The sequence below is a fragment of the Ammodytes marinus genome, assembly GCF_949987685.1.
Source record: "Ammodytes marinus genome assembly, chromosome: 7".
In the NCBI taxonomy this organism is placed as follows: Eukaryota; Metazoa; Chordata; class Actinopteri; order Uranoscopiformes; family Ammodytidae; genus Ammodytes; species Ammodytes marinus.
This window is the reverse complement of record NC_137211.1, coordinates 24,653,319-24,675,121: the sequence shown is the minus strand read 5'-3', so window position 1 is coordinate 24,675,121 and position 21,803 is coordinate 24,653,319. Positions and strand designations below refer to the sequence as shown.

Below are 21,803 nucleotides of genomic sequence, written 5' to 3'. Positions count from 1 at the left end.
TATGCTCAGGTCAAATAAAAAAAAAGTTAAATTTTTACAAGTTCAATCAAAAAACGGTCAACGGCTAATGAACAAAGAAGGCACAAAAAGCATTTAAGTAATCACATACCACTCGGGTTCTGTTCCATACACTGCAGCGTAGGGTTGGCATGCCTGATGTCTTGTCTGCGGTAGCGGCGTTTGCTGTTGGACATGTATCGAGCGCACACTGATCCATCCCAGGCGCAGTAAGGGTCTCTGGCCAGGCAGCACTCAGCACAAGCTTTACCATAAGTCTCGCAGCGATGCAGCTTCACCTGCACCACACCTGCTGGAGAGCCCACAAACAGGGCTTGCTGTTTGAATTGAAAGAAGAAAAAAGCTAGTAAGGCTTTATACAATAGATGGATTACGTTAATAGAAGTGAGCATTACAGTTCGTAATTATAGTTACATAAGCTTACCCTTTTCACAGATATGTCCATAGAGGTAATTGGAGTTGGCACCTGCAATAATAAAAACTGACCTCAGATATTGGATAGTGTATGAAAGGCTTACATAAAGAAACCAAAGTAGAATTAAAGGAGAACATTTTTTTTTTTAAATGAGTAGAAACAAATATGATTAGGTATTGAAACTGCTTTTATTTTAGGACACTTTGTCGGTCCTTTGTCATCTGCAAACAAAGGTGTGAAAGTGAAAGATAATTTTTTGACATGGCCTAAAAAATGACTGGGGAAGAAACAACACAGAATTATTGACACACCAAATGGAGTAAAACTTACCTTAAAAACCTGTAGCTCCTCCAGTGTGATCTCCTCTGTCTCCAGGCTGTTTCCATTGTGCAGGGCTATGACCTTCAATACTGTACCAACGTCTGAAAGAAAAGCAAACACATACAGTAAATGACAAGGTTACTGAAGACGAAAAGAACGTCATCCTATTATGAATTCTTCTCTGCTCCAATAATCCAATTACTCCAGTGTGTTACAATAGAGTCCACAAACATAATTGACAGTTTGACCTTCAGCATAATGAGATTTACAAATCAAAACGCCACTATAAATATATGGAAAATTAAAGTATTATGAATTTTGAAAGGCATAGACTCAATTACTTACCCGTGCCGATGAACATGACGTCATACTGCCCATCCTCTGCCTCGACCCGGTCTACTACGATTTGTTTCAACTTGTAAGGAACATTGACCTTTACAAGCACAGGCTGGCGTAGGGCGGGGTGCACTGGGCGCCACATTAGAGGGTGGTTGCGGGCAAACTGTAGCACCGAATCTGGGAAGTCCTTTGTGCTGCCAAACTCTCTGCCCGGCTGGTTGGTGATTTTACTAGGGCACTGGAGAGAAAGAGGGAGAAAAATGAAAGATTTATACAAATTGAAAGAGAGATTGTTTTCTCTTTTTTATATGGAGCAATTTTGATCAAAACCTTGGTTGGCTAACTAATTGTTTTTCACCCTGACCCCACATTACTACCATTTTCCACCACTGAAGGTTTTTTTTCCAAGAATTGTAGCCTAATTATGGTCTTTAAGTCTTTTCAAATAACTTTTATAAGCTATTTTATTGTGCCTGAAAACTTTGGATGAATGTTCAGGACTGCTTTGTGAAGTAATGTGTTTGGAAACAGCTTCATAGATGCAGTTTGTTCTTAGTTCAAAATTCTCAAATTTTTGTCAATGCAGTGATGAGAACATTTATATGTGCTGCACTTGGCCAAGATACTGTATAGCTTACATTATAAAGAGAGTGGAACACTGTCCATATTAATGCATTCACACAAAACATATGACCTGGTGTTTCTCATGATTCCATAATCAACTGTAACCAAATTCTTCGTCCATCACAGCTCATGTTCATCTGGATGGCAACTGTCCTACATATTTTTAACCCAACTTTGGGTAAAAAAATGTAAGCTCTTCTATGTTGAGGTCATTGTCCCTGTTGTCTCTGCTGGTGGCCCAAACCACCATGGGCTTGTTTGTCTGTTCCTCTGTTGAAAACCGATGTACTTCCTTAAAAGAAAACTGCCCTCATGGTTCTTTTCAAATATGGGATCCTCTTCCTATTGCATTTAGAAAATGGTGTAACCTGCATTTCTTTCTGCAATTCAGATCAATTCATTTATAGAGCTCCTGTCTAAATACACAACACTCCAATCAAGTCTTGTTTGGTTAAGGATAAAAAAGAAAAATATTAAATGTTCTTTTGGGTTTGATTTCAAAAGTGTCACCTATCAATATAATGAGCTGCAAATTCAGATTAGCAACTCCATAATGACAGACTAACAACAACATGACAGACCTGATAATTTCAAGAAGTGGGAGGTTGGGATGATAGAGATATTCAATGAAAGAAGCTTCCATTAGTAAAGAAAAAGTAACACTGCAGCAGCGATTGACTAAAATGAAAGCATATGTCAAAGTCATGAGGTTGACAACTTTGCCAAATATCATAAATTAGGTCTCGGGAAAGATTTTAATTGAGATCAAGTTTCTTGCACATAAAAGCTCTGTGAGAGAGCAGTTAGTCATTTGACCACTTGGTATTGGTGTAAATCTCATATCGCTATTCCAGACTGTACTTCCATATGGTAGACATATTGTTACTCCTGCTTATCACAACAGAAACTGATCCACAAAAGAGCTCTGTGAATGGTCCGGATTCCATTTCAGAAGGGGAATCTGAACTGTGTAGGGATGTTACACTCAAAATATACAAACTATTAATGTATAATATTACATTTCTCTAAGTAGTGTTTACTGAATGGCATCAATTGTGATATATTCCAGAAGGTGGGATTCAAGACCAGTTATACATTGTGATGTTCGGATTCTTAAAATGGGGTCCAAGCATACCGACAGTTCTAACAATATTTTCCAAGATGATTATAATTTTGACACACAAATAACAATCTTTTGCACTTTACTTTTGGAGCAAAAAGGACTTTACATACTCAAACTTGTGAAGCTCCCAGTGCACATCCTTGGAAAGTCAGTCAGTTTCAAATTTCTGTTTAATAAAACACTCAACCACTTATCTGATTGCCTATAGCACATAAAACAAAATGGAACAGCTCCAACATCTAGTCGACTCATCCAAACTTTGGTGTGGTGTCGACTGCTTTGCATTTCTCCACTGAGAGCCAAGTGAGGATTAATGAGACAGGGAAGAGATTATTTGGCAGACATCTATTCACCTTATTTTGGAACGCCCCGTTTTCCACTTCCGATTCTAGCGAGTTTATCATGCGACTTCCGGTTCAGCGCTGCAGAGCCGCGAAATAATGTAAACAGCGGCAAACAATGAAGCACAATTGAATCGTAGGGAAGAAATATTTGTTTACAGAAAGGTTCTAAACGTAAAAGTAGTACGTTTAGTAAGTTAAGTACTAAGCCATTTGTCATTTAGTAGTTTGTTTTCGATAAACTAGCTTACATCGCTAACATCTACACACACCGTGGTCGCATCCTCTTATTACGATGCGGCAGTCAGACGCCCGCAACGAGGATGACATGAGAAAGTGGCTAGATTACGGTCATATTTAGCTGTCCCTTGGAGAAGATGGAGCCATGGTGAAAAATGTCAAGAGCACTGAGTCAGTACCTTCAGAGGGGTAAAGCGGGCTGTACTAGGCTACTCCAAGTAAAGCAGCTTCAATTGAGGAAGGTAAGACAATATGTTTTTTTGTTTTAAACCTACAATGATTGTCAATCATACAAGGGCATATTTCTCTATTCTAAAGTGTAATCTCAAATTATATCATCTGATAATCTTTCCCAATATACAATTATGTGATTAAATTAAGTTCAAATGATCAGTTTTCTATGTTTTGTCTAACCAGAAAATAGAAATAACATGAAAAATATCGACTCATGTGAAGTAGCATAATAAATGTTTGCAGCTACTTTAGTTAAAATAGCCTCTGACAACACTAAAACTTTGCGATTACTTATACAATCAATACCACTTCTATTTAAACCTAATCAAATTTAACTTGCTAACATGCTTTTTCGTGTATCACAGCACAACGAGAATAAGAATCGGCAGAATCTGGCAGAGGAAGAAAGTATGTACGTAAATGGATTTGAGGTAAGTGTGTACATCTTCTCTACATAAAAACAAAATATATCCCATTTGAAATGACTCCATACACAAAGACATTATGGCATTGGCAATACACCATGTTTAGTAGTTGCTCGCTCCGTTTAAGTGGAACACTGTGCAAGCAACTATTAAATGAGATGTACTGCCATCTCTGTGCATGGAGTCGTGTTTTACATTTACACAGTTTAATGCAACTCTTTTCCACAAAATTATTTGGAATGAAATAAGATTGACTAAATCTTACATAATCAACACATTTTAATATCAGTTCTGAGACTTATTCAGGATAATCTGTGATATTCAGTCTACTTCTATGTCACAGAAAGTACAAGTCTAATAATAACACTTTGATTCAAAGTAAGTTGTTTATTATAATATTCAGATGTCTGCCATCATTAATCAGAAATATTTAGAACTGCTGTAGGCCTACATGTATATTGATTCAACCACTCGATTGCTGCTTGACAAAAAATATATTTTTTCTTTCTTCTTTTTGCACAGTGGTCAGCAGAGGAGCCATGGCTGTCGGGAAGCCCTGATGGAGTGATGAACACTGAGTACTGTTCCAAGTGTCCAGCCTTGGAGAAATCCTCTGACGTCTCAGGAAGACCACTTCAGTAATAAGATCTCAGATGTGAACATGGGGGGCATTAAAATCACAATCACATGGGCCGCATGACTATTACATGAAGTGGTGGACAGTAAATAAGTTAAATTATTGAGTTCCAACTTTTTGAATGTCTGTACTATACTTGAGTATCTGCTTTTTTGGAAACTTATGACTTTCACTTCACTATTTTTCTAAGACATACATTTTACTTTTGAGACCACTACATTTCTGAGGCTAACAAAGTAAAACTTACTTTCAGTCTAAGAAAAGCTTTGAACTCAGCTGTGGATTGAGAGACAGCGAGATCCTCCCATGAGGCAGTTCTCCCTTTACTCACTGCCAATAAGGGCAGGGACACATTTCCTGGGAAAACCCACTGGTCCGTGTTTGTTGTTACGACAGTCACTCTTCTTTCAGGTGATTGTGCAAAATGTTGTACATTAAAATGTGTAAAGAAGTTGCTGTGTGGATTTTAGATTTTTTTTTAATTGCAATTGGCCAGACGCTCTGTCCCTCACGTAAGGAAACCGATTACAGTTCAGCGGGTACTGTAATCGGTTGCCTTACGTGAGGAACAGAGTGTCTGGCCTCAGCTGGTTTTCACAAAGTATAAGGAGAGTGTTATTAATACTTAGAAAAACAATTAAACTGAAAGAAGCAGAGCAGTGGCGTCTTAACGTGACGGGAGGAGAGTTTACCAACAAGACATATTTTCAATTTCCAGTTGGTGTAACCCCATCCCAGCAGCAATATTGCTGGGTGTAGCTAATGATGCAAATGTCTGTACAGAAATTGTGCCAAGTCTAAAGGCTTTCTATTTTAAATATATGCTACCTCGTATTGCAAATGAAATTCAGGCAGGCAGGTTGTCACTATATGAAATACAAGCAGCTTTGTAAAAACTAGATCTAAAACAGCTGTTCATTTCTCCCATCTTGCCCTAATGTTAAACATTCTGTTAATGTAGTTAAAATGTATTTCAAAGAAGAAAAAGTTTCCGGTAGTATGTTAACAATTGTTTGTTTTCACAAAAGCTGCTTCCAAAATTGCTTAATTAATATAATACATTTGAGGAATTAAAACAAAATATTTCTTTGTTGAATGCTGTTGAAATAAGTATGTTTTTAATAAACTTTGTGGCACTTTACTGTACATTTTGCATGTCTTTTGTAATAAGTACAAATTTAAAATGTTACTGTACATTTTGCATGTGTCTTGTAATAAGTAAACCAATTGACATTTAACTGTACATTTCTTGGGGGAAACATGAACTGTAACTATGGTCACAAAGGGTCCAGTCCTCCTCCCACTGGGTCACAGCATCTCAGTGAGTTTGGCACATCCACATCCATGGCTCGGTGCTGGGTGTTGCATTGTCACCTAGTAAAATAGAAAATTGTATTTCATTAATGCAGCCTACAAACAAAATAATAATTTCCCCACTGTAAACAACTCTTAGATAACATGTGCATTTACTATTTCCATAATCCACAATGATTGCAAATATCTGATCTGTAGGCTACTCAGCCTGATTGTGGTCATCATAGGCCTATTCGGCCCAATCTACATTAGTAGGTAGCCTATATTATTATCTGGTTTAACTGTTAAATAAGTAAAATATGTATGTTTACATAGAATTGAATGCAGAATTAATTAGGTAACACGTTACATGATACATAATTTTCGTTCCGCCATAGTTTTTGTTGTTAGTAGGCTACAAATTGTTCACAAACTTTTTAATCAAACCAGTAAACAGAGGAGGCTGTTGATAGTTTGACATACCTGGATAGCACCCGGAGTGGTTTCTTCAACGTAGCTTCATAGCCAAGTCACTTCTCCGGGTAGGGATGCTATTCAGTTGGTTTATTTATATATAAAGTGGACGGAACAAACAACGGGGCTCCGCAGGTATGCTATACTAAGATCAAGCTAACCGGAAGTTCGATGACAGGATCAACAACAATGGCGTCTTCCATGGTTACGTTCCAAAATAAGGTGAATAGATGTCCATTATTGCACTGTATGTGAGTGTGGTTGCATGATTGTTAGTGAGCACATACCGTATAGGTAATTGACCCATTGGAAGAGGAGAACGAGATAAGCTGAGGTCAAAAATCGGGAAACTTACTTTGCCTATTTCTCTATCAGCATCCCTGATTGTGGTCGAACTATTTTTTTTTTTGTGGTCGAACTTAGATTTAAGTTCCTAAAATAAAGGTTCAATGTCAAACACAGCATCCATATTTGGTAACACCTTATCATACAGCTCACAATTTACAATCTAATTTATTGTATGAATATGGAATCAATAAAGCACTTGAGAGAACTTGTGAGAAAAAATCAAACGTAAATTAATATAAACTTCATAAACCACAATATAAGTATCCACAAAAAACTCCTCAAACATACCAACACATATCTTCCCATAAGTCTAGAAGAAGAAGATATGTTCTGCTGGCGGTGTCAAATTATCACCACTAAAAAACTCTATAATGTCAAGCATCCTTACCTCAATCTATTTCAAACACTGTTACATCTGTTAAACAGATGTTACACAGATGTAACTGCCAATAAGCCAAACAGACATAAATGAAATAGCAGAAGGCTCTGTTTGAATTAGACACTAATTATATCCTGTAATGTCTTATCTCAGTCCAAAGCAGGCAGCTGTGAATCCCTAAATGTATAATTATTAAAAAAGAATTTCTGACCGAATTTGGCGAATATAAACACAGCTGAAGGATATCTATGTTCAACATTTAAGCTTTTATGATAGAAAACTGGCAGGGAATGACACTTTAAATCCAAATCAAACAATCATAGCAGACAGAGTGTGGACCTGACAGCATAATCTAGTATGGTTGATTTTAAAACAGGCCACCAATGTTATTTTCTTCTCACAAGTCAATCAAAGAGAAACAAATGCAGCATGGACCATAAAGTCCATGCTGCATTTCAAACTTGATATTTGAATAAGAAACTTTTATGATTACAATGGATGTCATTGTGGGTGATAGAAACTGGCAGACAAATACATCACAAGTTCAGATATGAATGAAATGTATATCCAAGCCCCAGGATTACCACTAAAACTCAGGTTAATCTTCAATAAAGGGGACTCTCCTATCATTTCCATTGTCACAGAATGAGTTCAGACACAACCCTATAAGAAATAGCAGTAATGTTTCAATACAAGATAAGATCCACCACTGAAATGAACCCTTTCTGAAGGCGAAAATGAACTTTTACTTTCCACTCTTAAGTTGACAGGTGAGTGAGGAGATACAATAAAGTATGAAGCCTATTATGCAAATTGCACTTTTTTTACATAAATATGGGTCTCCGGTAAAGTTGATAAAAAACAGCCCTCTCTCTTTGTCTCCATGTCCACCTTGACAACCTGTTCCAAAACCCTAGTCCGATTTCACACCCCGTCACTACCAACCTAACTTAGCATTGCCTCCACCTGTGTTTTAACTGGCAGTTAGATTCAGGACATATCAAAACAGACTGAGCTTTTGGGGGGTGGGGCTTACAGAGTTAGGCTCTAAAACGGCACCTTTAAATCTGTTAAAGTGAAACATATAGAGAGAAAAAAAACAAAAAAAAAACACTGTCTTATGCAAATGAGGCGAAAAAAGAACAAGGTCATAATTGTTGATTTTTAAACTGTTTTTAAGTGGATGTATTAATCTTCAACTCTAAGGAGTTCTGTTGTCAAGGAAAAAGAAGCAATCATCAACTGAACCGATCTGTCTTCTCACTCTTCTCTCCTCCTCAGTGTGGCCTCTTCATCAGCCTACCCGAAGTCATCACCCTTTTCCCTGCTTCCTCTCTTCCTCTATTTCCTTCCCTCCCCTTCTCTCTTATGCTCTGAGTTTCGGGCCAAAAACATTCCTTTTAATCAGAGAGTCAGCAGAGTGAAACCACAGAGGTGTCTGTTCTGTTCTCACATTATTCATTTTCCCTCTACGCACTCCTTTACTCTATGTATGTATGTGAGTTGCCTTCCGTGCGTGTTTGTGGTGTATAACAACTCTAAATTGCAGTGATGTGGTTTAGAGAACATGACAGCGCTCCACTGAGAGTCAGGATGTAAACCAGGAGAAGACTCTGTACTGTATACAGTAACTGCAGCTGCACTACATACAGTAGTTTACTTTACTGAGAGGGAAACTTTCTGCACCTCATTTTTAATGTAGTTTATCCCCCTTCATTTTTTACAATTCTTTTCACCACTCTGGTTTAGCACACACAGTAGTCCTGAGCAACAGTTTACATTTGTACACAAAAGTATTAAATTACAAAAATATTTTTGGTAAAAACTGAGTCAACATTAGGTTTGTAGAAAAAAGAACCCAAGTCATTGGACCAGAGCGTGGGTACCAACTGTTGTGGGGAAATTGTATAGCTAGTTTTCTCCGGTGATGTCACCACAATCATTAAAGGGGACTTTCCAACTACTATTAAATCACTGCATTATCTATTTTAAATGTCCCACACAAATACATCCAGCTTAATTAAGGTTATAATATTCAGGTTTTGTTAAATCTTGCTTGATCCTTGTGCTCTTAAAAGTAACAGGTCAAAAAGAGCATTGCTGTTGCTGTTGTATTGCTGTTTTAAATAAATGTGTCAACCAGAAGTCTCCCTCTGAGTCAGTCTGAGTTATGGCATTAACGTTTCAGGACTTATAACAATTTGCCTTTTGACCTAATCTGACACATTTACAGAAAGTATATGTAAATGAATAAGGTGTTGTGCCTGATCAATAAAGTAAATGATACAATTGTGTTCTAGTTATTTCAAGGAAAGTTCAGCATCCCAAACAACTTGGAGGTTCCTGATCAACTTGCTGTATTTCTTACATGAGGTAAGTATCTTGATCTTGTATTCAATGGGTTGCCAAAGGGGTAAAAAAAAAAAGTCTGGACAGATGTTCGATTAAAACCACTCTGTCTATATAATTGAGATCAACAGAGGATACAGAAATGTAAAACGGTGTGTCATCAGCATATGGAGTGTAGGACATCTTTAGTTAGCCCATAATGTTTCCAAACTAGATGCATTTATCATGGGAATTTGGTAATGACAAGTGCAGTTGGGATAAACAATCACTTACCACGCCTGGTCTTGGATAAGGGACCCTGCCTTCATAGGCCCCCCACTGGTAGTCAGGGCCCTCCTTATGAGCGAAGGGTCCGTTAAAGGCTTCTCTGATGTCCGCCATGCGGTAAACACACACGGCATAACCCTGGAACACATTACTGTAGAGAAGAGAGGGGAAATGTAAAGTTGAAAATGTACAGAAATAATTTCAATATTTGGATAAACCATTTGATTAGAAATGTGGGCAGATTCAGTTACATTAACTTTTAAGAAATATTAAGAATTAAGTCAAAATAAAGTTATAGCTTTCCATTTGTTTTAGTAAGATCCATGATGGTCAATTGGGCTACCTAATACCAGAGTGAAAAGCAGTTTTTAAATGGTTTCAAATCTGTTTGGCGTGCTCTTGTGCACCTGAAACTACACTCAGCTGTGATCTCACGGTGTACTGTCACACCCTGGAGTATACAACTACATCACTGCAGCAAAGTTAAACTACTGGATGCCAGCAAACAAGATGTTCCACTGCTTTTAGGTTGCTCCTTAAGTGTGTAGTAGAGTAACTGCAGTATTTTGACCACCATGGGACATGACAACTTCACAAAACGACAATATTACATTTCTTAAGCTTTAGCAGCTGTATACGCCAGAATAGCACATTTCAACCTTAAGTGGTCTGAAACATTATGGAATACACTGCCTTTTAAGTTAGGTAGAGGAGAACCCTAACACATATGAAGGTTAATGGTTATTTACCTGATGGTGCTAAATATTGCATAGACATCTGGATTCCTCTCATCCTTGGTCCTCAGAAGGAATATGTCCTCTGTTTTACAAACAAAATACAATGGCATTTATAGATTTGTTACATACATTATAAGGAGTGAATATGTGCATTTTGTGTGTGGAATAATCTATGCTCATGTGTGTGTAGATGGTCTGTTTGTGAATCTGTACCAGAAATGTCACTGCACGTGTGAAAGTGCAAAAGCTTAACCATGTCAAAACAGTCTATGTGTATCTCACCCAGTTGGTTGAAGTGTGTGTCGATGCCGTGGGGTCCTGGTACAGAGCAGACCAGTCTGGCTTTGTTGAAGGTACTCCACTTGTTCACAAGCACTCTCTGACCGCCAACATCATTCTGGCAGAGAAGACAGAAATGCATTGCACACAATCTATAAGGCACAGCTGCATATTCATTTTCCAAGACACGTTTTCATTGTTTTGGCACTGCACTTGAGCGCACTGGATATGGATGAAACAATTGTTTAGTCTAAAGCAGTTTGGAGGTTACAGTATCTGTGAAACCGTTTTTTTGTACATTCTCCCCTAATTGAAGGCACATGCAGCAGGATAATTAACCTAGAGGGCAAGGCAATCAAATCATTGTATAAAGGCAACAGCAAAAGGCCGTCACGTGACTCTGCACCCTACTGATCCTTTATTTTACTGTTCAAGAACAGATTGAGGTCAAAACGCCTCTGACGTATCATGGACAATTCGGATGAAACTAAAGTACAAGTCTTTTGAAGATGGAAGCACAGAGACCCACAATATGATGTATAGAAAGAGAGTGTTAGTCCTTTTTTCATCAAAATGTAATACATCGTTTTTCCATGTGTGCAGTGCAGCCCATAATGGATATTTTCATGAGTGTGTGTTTGTGCGTGTGTGTGTGTGTGTGTGCGCGCATTTGTGTGTGCGTTTGTGTATTTGTGTGTGTGTGTGTGTGTGTGTGTGTGTGTGTGTGTGTGTGTGTGTGTGTGTGTGTGTGTGTGTGTGTGTGTGTGTGTGTGTTGATGTGGATCAGCGGTGATAATTGATTCTTGGCAAGAAGCCCTGCAGGGGAAGTGATGACAACTATTTCGATTTGCCAGGGGGAGGAAAAGAGAACTGTGAGGAAATACTATAATACGTGTATTTAGAGGGAGAAAGAGCTGTGGGACCGAGGGAGACGAGATGACAGAGAAAGTTAGAAGTTGAAGGTTTTGGTGGGATTTGGGTCCGAGAAAGTTTGACCAAACTCTTCTGGCGCAGTCGAACACTGATTAAGTGAGTGCTGCAGCTGTGTACTTGAGCGTGTACGTCTGTGTTTGCGTTTATCCTTCAACTCGTAAAGCACAACATATGGTTTCATAAGAATGTGAGAGAGAGAGCATACAGGGCAGATGGGGAGCACAGTTGGGCGATTTCACAGCTGTGTGTGTGCGTGTGTGTGTGTGTGTGTGTGTGTGTGTGTGTGTGCGTGCGTGCGTGTGTGTGTGTGGGTTTTGTAGGGAGAAAGGATACGTAGGATTCTAAACATCATGATGCCTTTGCAGTCCTTTGGGGAAATGTAAATATTTGATTGCCCCGAAAGACATTTGTCTTTTCCATGGGAGGGTTTGAAACTGCCACAGTCGGGGGATAAACCCATTCAACAGCATTACCTCTTGTCCTCGGAAATTAATCCTGCAGACATTTGTAAGTGACCAAGCAGAAAAAGACCCCTATATCAAATTACTGTCTCCTTCTAGCTCCTTTTTTTCTCCTTATGTGCAATTTCATATAACTTGTTCATTTTTCCAGTGGACTTCAGTAGGATTATGAATCTATACATCAGACTGGAAAAGCCTGGCGTGGACTCAACTGCCTAAGACCCCTTAAGTTTCCCAGAAAAGACAAGAAAAGCCCAAGACTATCCCAGATCTCTACTTCACTACCTCTTCCTCAAGTGATGCAGATGTCTCATTCCTAGATATTTGTTTGGATATAAAGAAGTGTGGAGCTCACCTTACTATCTGGCTTCACTTATCCTTGTCATCTTAAAGTCTTTGTGTGAGCTGCTGTATTTTACTCGTGTTTTCGGATTATCCTGAGTCAGTGGGACATTTCTGAGCACATCACATGACATGTCAACACCAGGACTTAGTATCAAGTATTCCAAAACATCTCTATGTGAAAGTATCTGCATGGGACCCTTTCCACAAATTCGCTGTACTTAGGCCACTGTTAGACAATGTTGGTCAAGTGCATTGTGCAGACTTAACAGAAGTTTCATTGTGTACTGTATCAGTCCACACATAAAAACTTTATAAAGTATCTTACCGCGCACACTCGTCCGACACGTGTGTGAATGGCCCCCTCCCTGTCCCCTGCCTCGTTGGCCTTCTCAGTGAAAAAGAAATAGACTTTGTCGTTGTCTCTGTCGTCGTTGTCTGGGATGAGGTGGGCCGCGATGAACCTTGGGTCTGCAGAGGAAGGGACGTGGATGGAAGTATGGAGAAAGAGAGGGATCAATTTGAAGAAAAAAAATTCATCTTATCAAAATGATCGGTAGTCTTTCTCATAGCAGGATAGCCCTTCAATATCACATTTCCGACATGCGCTGATGCTTTCTGAGACTATCACAATGGTCCCTCTCACGAAAATTGCCTTCATTGTCATATGATCATGACTTTAGAAATTGATGATGGTTTGAACACAGTTGTTATTTCTACTTATGATAAAACACCATAGTTTAATAATGACGGTATACTCCAAGGCGTTCTAATATGGAAAATAAAGTTGTTTTTATTAAATTGACTTATTTCTGTATTGAATGTGACAGGTCGATGAAACAGTGAAATGTTACCATGGAGAAGTTTCTGGTCAGTCTCCGTCCTCATGGTGGAGCGACCTCCCATACTCCTGAAGATCACAGAGTCCCTGCCCAGGAAATCTGCCGTCAGTCCTGTGTACAACTCTCCGCCTATGGAGGGGCAGAGGTGGTAGGAGAGAGAGAGAGAAAGAATAAAAATCACAAATCCAATACATAAACACATTGGATGAGAAACCTGAACCCCTAACTCAAGAACACATCTCACATTATGCATCCTCCACTGAGACTAAGAACATGGACTCAATTTACATTTAAAGCTCTGACAATTAATTATTTGCCTATAAATATGAATAAAATCTATCACATTGCATGGCTACAAATCAGGCTTTAGCTGGCGGGGTTATCTGTCTTTAGACAACCTCTGCAACAAAAATGAACTACAACACCTGCCAGATAAAGAACTGTGAGAACAAGTTTTTCTGCTATCTGTTTAAAAAAAAACACAAACGTTTTTATTTTTCCCAGCAAAGTCAAGAGATATGGTATCTGGCCACAGGCTGTTTCAGTGATCTCATGGGTGTAAATAATCTATTCCTATTGTATTTGGCTGCAAACAAAATGGTCTCACAAACACAGACACATCCTTTTCAACTTTAACAACTCAGACTCACTTTCGCCTGAGCAAACACAAGCAGACACGCACAGATATACGCTAACTCATGATGACAGGGCGTGTTGAGCGCTGTGTATTTTGGGAGAAGATCCTGAAAACAGTATTGGCTTTGACGGCTGATGATAAGGACTTTCGTCTCTCTTTCTTCTCCATTCTTAGCATGTCTTTTTCTCTATTTTTTGTATCTATCAACTGCTGTAATCTGTTGGATATGCTCTAGTTGTCTATATGTTCCATCTATTCTCTGTATGAAAATGGGGGAGGGGGGCATACAGCAAAGGCCAATAAGTACCAATTAACTTGTGCACTCCATTGATCCCTGATGGTCAAAATCCTTCGAGAGGGCAGCGATCACTGTGTCCAAAACTTGAGGAGATTGATCACTTTTACTGCGTTAAAAGTAAAATTTCAAGTTGAAGGGGAACCAACCTTAAATAAATCCCCATCCTCTCTCAGCATGACCAATTCCAAATCTCTTTTCTTACATTCAACTGATGCGGGCCAAATGGAATTCCTCAACAGCTTTGTCTGTTCTGTATATACTGTAAGTGTCCACTGTCTATCTCAACTCAGGTCCAAACTCCTGTGTGTTTGGCTTTCATTTAACGTTTTCCTGGCAAATGTGTTGCATCGTGGGACACATTCTGATTCTCAAAACGCCCAGCTGCAGAGAGATGTAGGTAAGACAGATGGATACACACACACACACACACACACACATACACCTCCACGCTCAGTGACCCCCAGGATTGTCTGTCACTAGTATAAATCAGCGTTATTTCACAAACTAAATACCTAATGACATTCAGAGAGAAACACCCAGAACTATTTAACCTCGCCAGCACTGCTCCCAAGTGCTTTTGGCTCTGACCCACGCACACCCACACACACACACACACACACACACACACACACACACACACACACACACACACACACACACACACACACACACACACACACAGCCGATTTCCCTGGTCGCTATTCCTTGGATTATCATCACTTCAAAATATATGGAGGTGAAAGGTGTAGAAACAGACTTTATGCTTGGCATTTTGGATAATTAAATGTGGCAGATTAAGAATACCAGGCTAAAAAAAGGCCAAAGTCAATTTGACAGCTTTGTCACAGTGGATCAACTTGTGAAATGGATATACTATATGTTGTTAAAGTTGCTGTGCTAAAAGGGATAGGGATAGAACATGCATCACCTAAAATCCTTTAAAAAATGTTTTCTTTTTCTTTTTTGTTACCTTTGCTTTTATTTTGTCTATTGACAGTGAAGAGGCAGACAGAGGAGGGGTAGGAGCATGAGACAACAGTCCCGAGCCAGAATAGAACAATGCACGTGCAGTCATGTGTTATGCACTGCAGCTATTTGTCTACCATTGTTTTTTTAGTACAATTTTAATTATTGAAGCCAAATGAACTGGCAAAGCTTTTAATTTGCTCCATTAACCGCTTGAGAAATACAGACATAACCACATGGGACATACCGCTGAAGGTGCTGGCAAAGGGGAGGCTGGGGTCATGTGGAACCTTCCCCCGTCCATTCTCCACATTCGTCGGGTCCATTGTGAAGACATGCTGGGGAAGACAAAGACACATGACAGGTTTTAAGTCATTAATCTAAGTAGGTGGGATGTAAAACACAATGTATCAACTTAATGTTAATCTCTTCTCCAGAAAACACCAGAAATATCAACTTGATGCATATGCTTTAGACAATAGATTTGACATGAATAACTAGATTAGAGTTTTTGCATCAATCATCTCTAACCCATGTGAAAAACCTTTTTTCTTTGTTGTACTGTCTACAACATAGTCTTCCCACTGGAGCTTCTGAGATGAATTATCTTGCTCAAGAAAAAGTTCAAGTGGTATGGTCGCGCAATGGACCAGCACAGATACAGTATGTTATAATAGGTTCATTTCACTAACCGAATAACCATTTTTCAGCTTTTCTGTCCAATTTACCACACAAATAAGGAGGACATGGGACTATGTCTGAGTTTTAGCCTGTGTTTGAGATTTATTTGTCCTTCCACTGAACCCTGCGTCTGTCTGTGAACTAAGAGGCCGTCTGAGAAACAAGGAAATGCTGGATCAGTGTATTTGCCAGAGTTCAGACAAGTTTCCCACCCTGTTCCCATGTGCACATCAGCCATGAGAGCTGACTGACTTGTATATTGAGGAGTCAGCAGGGGTAACAAAGTAAACAAGGCATCTGTTATAAAATTAAAAAAACTGCACTTACAATCCTAACTTTATCGACGGAAAAACAATTCTGACGCTCCCCTAAACCATGTTCATGGTTTTATAACCCTCAGTCACTCAACAAATGCTGCGCAGTAGCTGACAGAGTACATATAAAGTCATAATCCATGGCATTTTCATGACATTTACAACATTTTAAATAAGGTTTTCACTCCGTCTTTCCTGCTGATATGGTTGACTGGACCGATATTTATGAAATACATGGTGCATGGAAGCAACAATGGACTGAAAAAGTTGTCATGACTGATTTAAAAAAACATAAAATTCAAGTTATAAGTGTTGGAAGGAAGGTAAAAAAAAGAAAAGAAAAAAAAATATCAGTTGTAGCTTTAAAAATGCCTCTAAAGTTAAATGCAGAAAGAGGATTACAATTTTACATCATACTGCAGTCAAGAGGTAAGGAAGCAATTGAAACAACAGAGTGGTTCTTTCTTCGTCATTCACCAGTAAGTCAAGTTGACCTGACACACACCGGCCATATCCTTTGATTGTGTAAACTGTTGGGGTCAAAACAGGGTGAGTGTTGACAATAGGCCTTTTGTTTTTTCGCCTTACTACACCCACTTTGACATCGGTGTGCCAGGCTGTCTCCAGCCCTCGTGTGATCAACGTGAGTGTACACTTTCCAGGATTAAAAAGGGAATGGATGGCGACAGGACCTATTACAGTAAAGACCTTGTGTTTGTTTCAAAGTCCATACTACTGCTTTAAGTGTCCTTGCGATGAACTCTGTGTGTACTGTCTCTGTTCCTCTAATAGACAATGGAGTATTGTTAGTGGAAGGGTGAGTCTCCCATTGAATGGAGATCACAGGGGAGATGATGACATTGAAGTCTGCGGGATAAAAATACCGTTATGAAACAGAGGAAAATAAGCACACCCACACACATTCAGTTTGGTACGTGCACTAACACATATCGCACTTGTGCAATAAAACGTGCTAGGTAACATGGCCACAGCGAGTTGCTACTACCAAAAAAAAGGAAAAAGGATTGTATATGTTCTGGCATATCCTACAGGTCTCAGGAAATTAGGAGAGGCAGTTAATTCCTTATTTGATCCATATGTAGCTGTATGTATGTTCTATAGAGGTTTGGATGAGTTAAACAGGTGTCAAAGTGATCATGTGCACAGCCCACTGTGCACACTGCTCATACACACGCTCACACTTAATTCATTTTGAGATGATGAGGGCTATTTAAGAAGTACTCTAAATCTAGTCTTGCCCTACATTCTTCTAGTTCCACTGTGATTTGTGAGGATTTGTTTTGTCATTTTCACTTGAGTCCGTACAAGGTGCGATTATTTATGCAATTTATTCTATAAATCGTACCACATGTTCTTCTTTTGTTCCAAAATTAGAAAGATCCAGCTTTGGAAAAATAAAAGTACCCACTGACAAAGCACACGCTATCTGGAGATGCTGGCTTTTGTGCAAATCATATAGAAATAGTGAACAATAAAGACAATACCTTTTTTACATTCATTTTCATAATGATGTAATAATGTTATTTTATCATCCATTGAACCTTTTCCTTCCTTTATCCCATCTATCTCAATGCTTTCATTCTCTCTATCTGGAATTCCTGTTTGTATTTCTATCTGTTTTCTGCTTTCCATCTCTTTCTCTGCCGGGCATTTTTAGCTCACTCATTAGTCATCCTTATTCCTTCAGCACCTTCTTCGCTCTCTTGTTACTGAAGTTATAACGTCACTGCGTCTCTGCATTTCCCATCTGTGTATGTGTGTGTGTGTGTGTGTGTATGTGTGCGTGGGTGCATGCGTGCATGCGTGCGTGTGTGTGTGTGTGTGTGTGTGTTAGTGATCTAGGTAGATCTGTATGTGTTTGTGAACTTCTTTGCCCAATTTTTCCACTGTGTTGCTTGAATGTGCAAGAGACTGTGTAGTTCTGGTTTTGCATGTGTGTGTGTGTGTGTCTGTGTTATCTCATTGTGAACACTCGGGTCAGGCCGTGCCAAGACCAACATACACATTGCTGTGATACAGAGAGAGAGAGAGAGAGAGAGAGAGAGAGAGAGAGAGAGAGAGAGAGAGAGGCAAATCCAGGCCACTTTGTACTCAGGTGTGCCAAGCTAAATACATCACTGAAAAACCATTGCGTCAAGTGACAACAGACACACGTACATGCACGTTTGTGTCCATTCACCTGTGAGAGATGTCATGTTTATAAATGAATTTGCTGCTATTCCATCCATTTATTTACAATCATACATGGCTACAATCTTTGACCTAAATCAGATGTCTTTCAGTAAGGCTATTAAGATTAAGTCGAACACACTTTTCTTTTTCTTCGAAAACAGTGAAAAAATAATTATTAGAAAGAAAACACACCCATGCTTAATTTTTTTCTTTACAGATTATATTTAGAATATTTTGCAACAATATTAAATCCCATACGGATATATCCACTGTATATGCCAGTTTCTCCATAGGCAGTAGACTTACTGTATTAGATAAGATGCAATGCAGGCACAAGACCTAACTTGCTTTTTGCTTTTGCTTCTGAAAAGTACATCGCTTCAGTTACATAAATTGTGAAAGCGTAAACTGGATAAAATCAGTCCGGAGGTTTCTTTTATTTATTTTCTTACACTATTTACAACAAGAAGTAAAAGTATAAAAGGTACAGGTAGGGGGAAAAAAAGCATATGTACAACTTTAATTTCAAGCCATCATTGAAATACACTATACATGAAAAGACCTATAAAAGTGATGATCTACCCTGTCACCTGTCATTAGGCTTAGATGTCATATCATCTCACATGGGATTTTTGTTCAGCTAAGGTTACAGAACTGGCATTTAACTGGCAACATTCCTTGTCTTTCTAATGACATAATGACCTCATTAACATAACCGTACAGTGAGTGGAGGAGCGATGGAATACGACCCAGTAGCCTACAGCGTCTTGTCTGTCCCATCCCTCTTCCTCAGTCCTGCTGATTTGAACTAAGCAGACATCCACCTTTTAGCATCTCAAAAGTATCTCGGCCAACCAATTTGAAATGCTGTATACTTGGCCTTTTCCCTCTCTGTCCAGTCAAGTATGTCTGGGCTCCCCCTCAACTCTCACTGCCTTTCCTTTTTCTCCAAAAGGAAAGTGAAAGACGAAACAGAGAAGACAGAGATAAAGTAAAGAGAGAGGGAGAGACAGAATGAGACTGGGGAAGAGCTGATTAAGAATTATGGTAACGGACTAACAGTTACAGATAATTCTAAGTAAAAGACTAGAAAGGGATCACAAGTGACAGAAAAAGCAGAAGCAATAAAACAGGAGGCTTCATTCATCTCCCAGTTTATCGGGCTTTGATCCAATGGCAACATGCATGGGAAATATAAAAGGGCGATTTAAACGCAATTAATTATTTATTATGCTCAATCGCCTCAGTCCACTTTTTATCCACATTAATGCTTTAGTATTTGCTCTTTGGAAAAAAAAATTTTCTCCCCCACTGGGCTTAAAAGGTGAAGCACTTAGGTTGTCATGGAAGTCTGCCATCGTGGTGAGAGGAAGTCACTTTCTCAGCAAGTTTGGTTCTGAGTGCCAAAAAGCTAGAACTGTGAAGCAAAAAGTGGGCTTTCAGTGAAAAATGGAGCTGCTTCAGGCTACAACATGGCTCTGGCTGTGTATTCAATCTGTCAGTTGTTGTTAGATGCATTTAATGTCTGCCTTCCTGTATTTATGTGTTTGTGTGTGTGTGTGTGTGTGTGTCTTTCTACATTCTATTTGTTTCCTTATATATCCATATTTACGTTTGAATGTGCATGTCTTTCATCATGTTTGTGTGTGTGTTACTGTCTGCATATCTGCATATTTATATGTTCAAGTTTATGTCATCTGTTTTACCACTGTGTGTCTGTGTCTGTGTCTGTGTCCAATCGTGTGTGTATGTGTGTGGTCCTGCCATTCTTCTGTATGTCGTCACTGTAACATGGTTTATTTTCATATCTACGACACTGCTTTGGGCAGCTGTGTCACTCACCATGGGGGAATCCAGTTGAGTGTGTGTGTGTGTGTGTGTGTGTGTGCGTGCGTGCGTGCGTGCGTGCGCGTGTGTGTGTGTGTGTGAGAGAGAGAGAGAGAGAGAGAGAGAGGGAGAGAGAGAGGCCGTAGAAGATTCAAGACACAGATTAAAGTTTCATACTTTTTAGGATTCAGGGGGACCGCCATGTGGTGAAAATTCATCAAAACATTGCTTTCACCCGCAAACAAAGAAACAATGGAGAAATGGCAACACATTTGTTCAATAAACTATGACTTATTGTGAGCTGAATAGAACCATTGCTTATTGCACAACAATCCCAGAATTCTTTCGGTGGTCCGTACGTTTTTTGTTTGTTCTCGACGACCTCCCAGCAATATGATAACTAGAGACACGCTTTTCCATCATGAGTATGAATATTGAATTTCTTTTGTTTCCATCCTTGGATGAAAGCGTGTAATATAGTTACGATTTGCTGACAAAGAAGAATAACACATTGTCCAATGCTAATACATTTTCAAAACCTTACGTTTGACAGTAACATAGCCTATATCTTTACATTATGGCAAGTGGATGTAAATTGATAAAAAGTTTTGCGTAAAATCTTTGTGACAGACAGCAACACGAAGCCAAGTCAGAGAGAGAGAGAGAGAGAGAGGGAGAGAGAGAGAGAGAGAGAGAGAGAGAGAGAGAGAGAGAGAGAGAGAGACATAGGGAGTGTGTGTATGTCTGCCCCAAACTGAGATGAAACACGTCATAGGTCAAATGCCATCCCACCCAGACTCCAGTCCGAGGGCTCTGGTCCTAGGTCACTCAGGGTGTGTGTGTGTGTGTGTGTGTGTGTGTTCCCCACCAGTTAACCACTGGTTAAATAAATGGACAGGCTCCCTGTGGAGTTGTCCGTTGAGAGACACTCTGATCACTGTCTGGTCAGTTCAGCTCGTCGTGAGGTGGTCTGAGTTTTAACACACATACAGCTGACACAACCTGCTAGTGATTTCATACACACCTGGGCAAGCACAGATATAAAACACAATATATCTCTATCAAAAGCACATGCACAGATTCCCTAGAGTAACTAAAACAAATGTAGCAATGTTTGCGAACAGGGCTGAACCACCTTCAATCTCATATGTCCATTGAGAATGGACCAAAACAGAAGGGATTTTACACACCTTAACTCCTGGCTCAAACTCATTTGGTTTATGAAGATGATGCTCTGTCTAAGCAAATCTGCTTCCTCTTGCAATGCAAATGATATGCAAAGTGGAACTCAAGAACAATTAAGCTTGAGTTTAAAAAACGCAGCCTTGATCTGTGCTTGGCTAGCTGAATCTCTGCAACACAACCACATATGGTTTGGTCGCCAACAATTGGTTAGTTCAAGTCCTACTTTTCATAACATGGCCCAGTCATAAAGTCATCAGAATCGTTGATGGGTGGAACTGGGC

General features: G+C 39.3%; 1 protein-coding gene and 1 long non-coding RNA gene across 3 annotated transcripts in view; one reads left to right on the top strand and one right to left on the bottom strand.

Annotated features, from left to right (window-relative positions):
- The window catches only part of sema3bl (sema domain, immunoglobulin domain (Ig), short basic domain, secreted, (semaphorin) 3bl), a 68,706-nt gene that overhangs the window by 6,961 nt on the left and 39,942 nt on the right, over window positions 1–21,803 (bottom strand). For both annotated transcript variants that reach the window (XM_080031198.1, XM_080031199.1), the window contains exons 5-14: window positions 15,570–15,660; window positions 13,434–13,550; window positions 12,908–13,050; window positions 10,847–10,961; window positions 10,577–10,646; window positions 9,834–9,978; window positions 1,100–1,331; window positions 764–855; window positions 443–484; window positions 110–335 (exon numbers count right to left, since the gene is read on the bottom strand). In XM_080031198.1, coding sequence (XP_079887324.1) covers window positions 110–335; window positions 443–484; window positions 764–855; window positions 1,100–1,331; window positions 9,834–9,978; window positions 10,577–10,646; window positions 10,847–10,961; window positions 12,908–13,050; window positions 13,434–13,550; window positions 15,570–15,660 — 1,273 coding nt within the window. The remainder of the gene's footprint in view (window positions 1–109; window positions 336–442; window positions 485–763; window positions 856–1,099; window positions 1,332–9,833; window positions 9,979–10,576; window positions 10,647–10,846; window positions 10,962–12,907; window positions 13,051–13,433; window positions 13,551–15,569; window positions 15,661–21,803) is intronic.
- Window positions 3,279–5,312, top strand: LOC307253247. The gene is made up of 3 exons (XR_013844953.1): window positions 3,279–3,663; window positions 4,021–4,086; window positions 4,603–5,312. It is a non-coding gene; the product is annotated as an uncharacterized lncRNA (long non-coding RNA).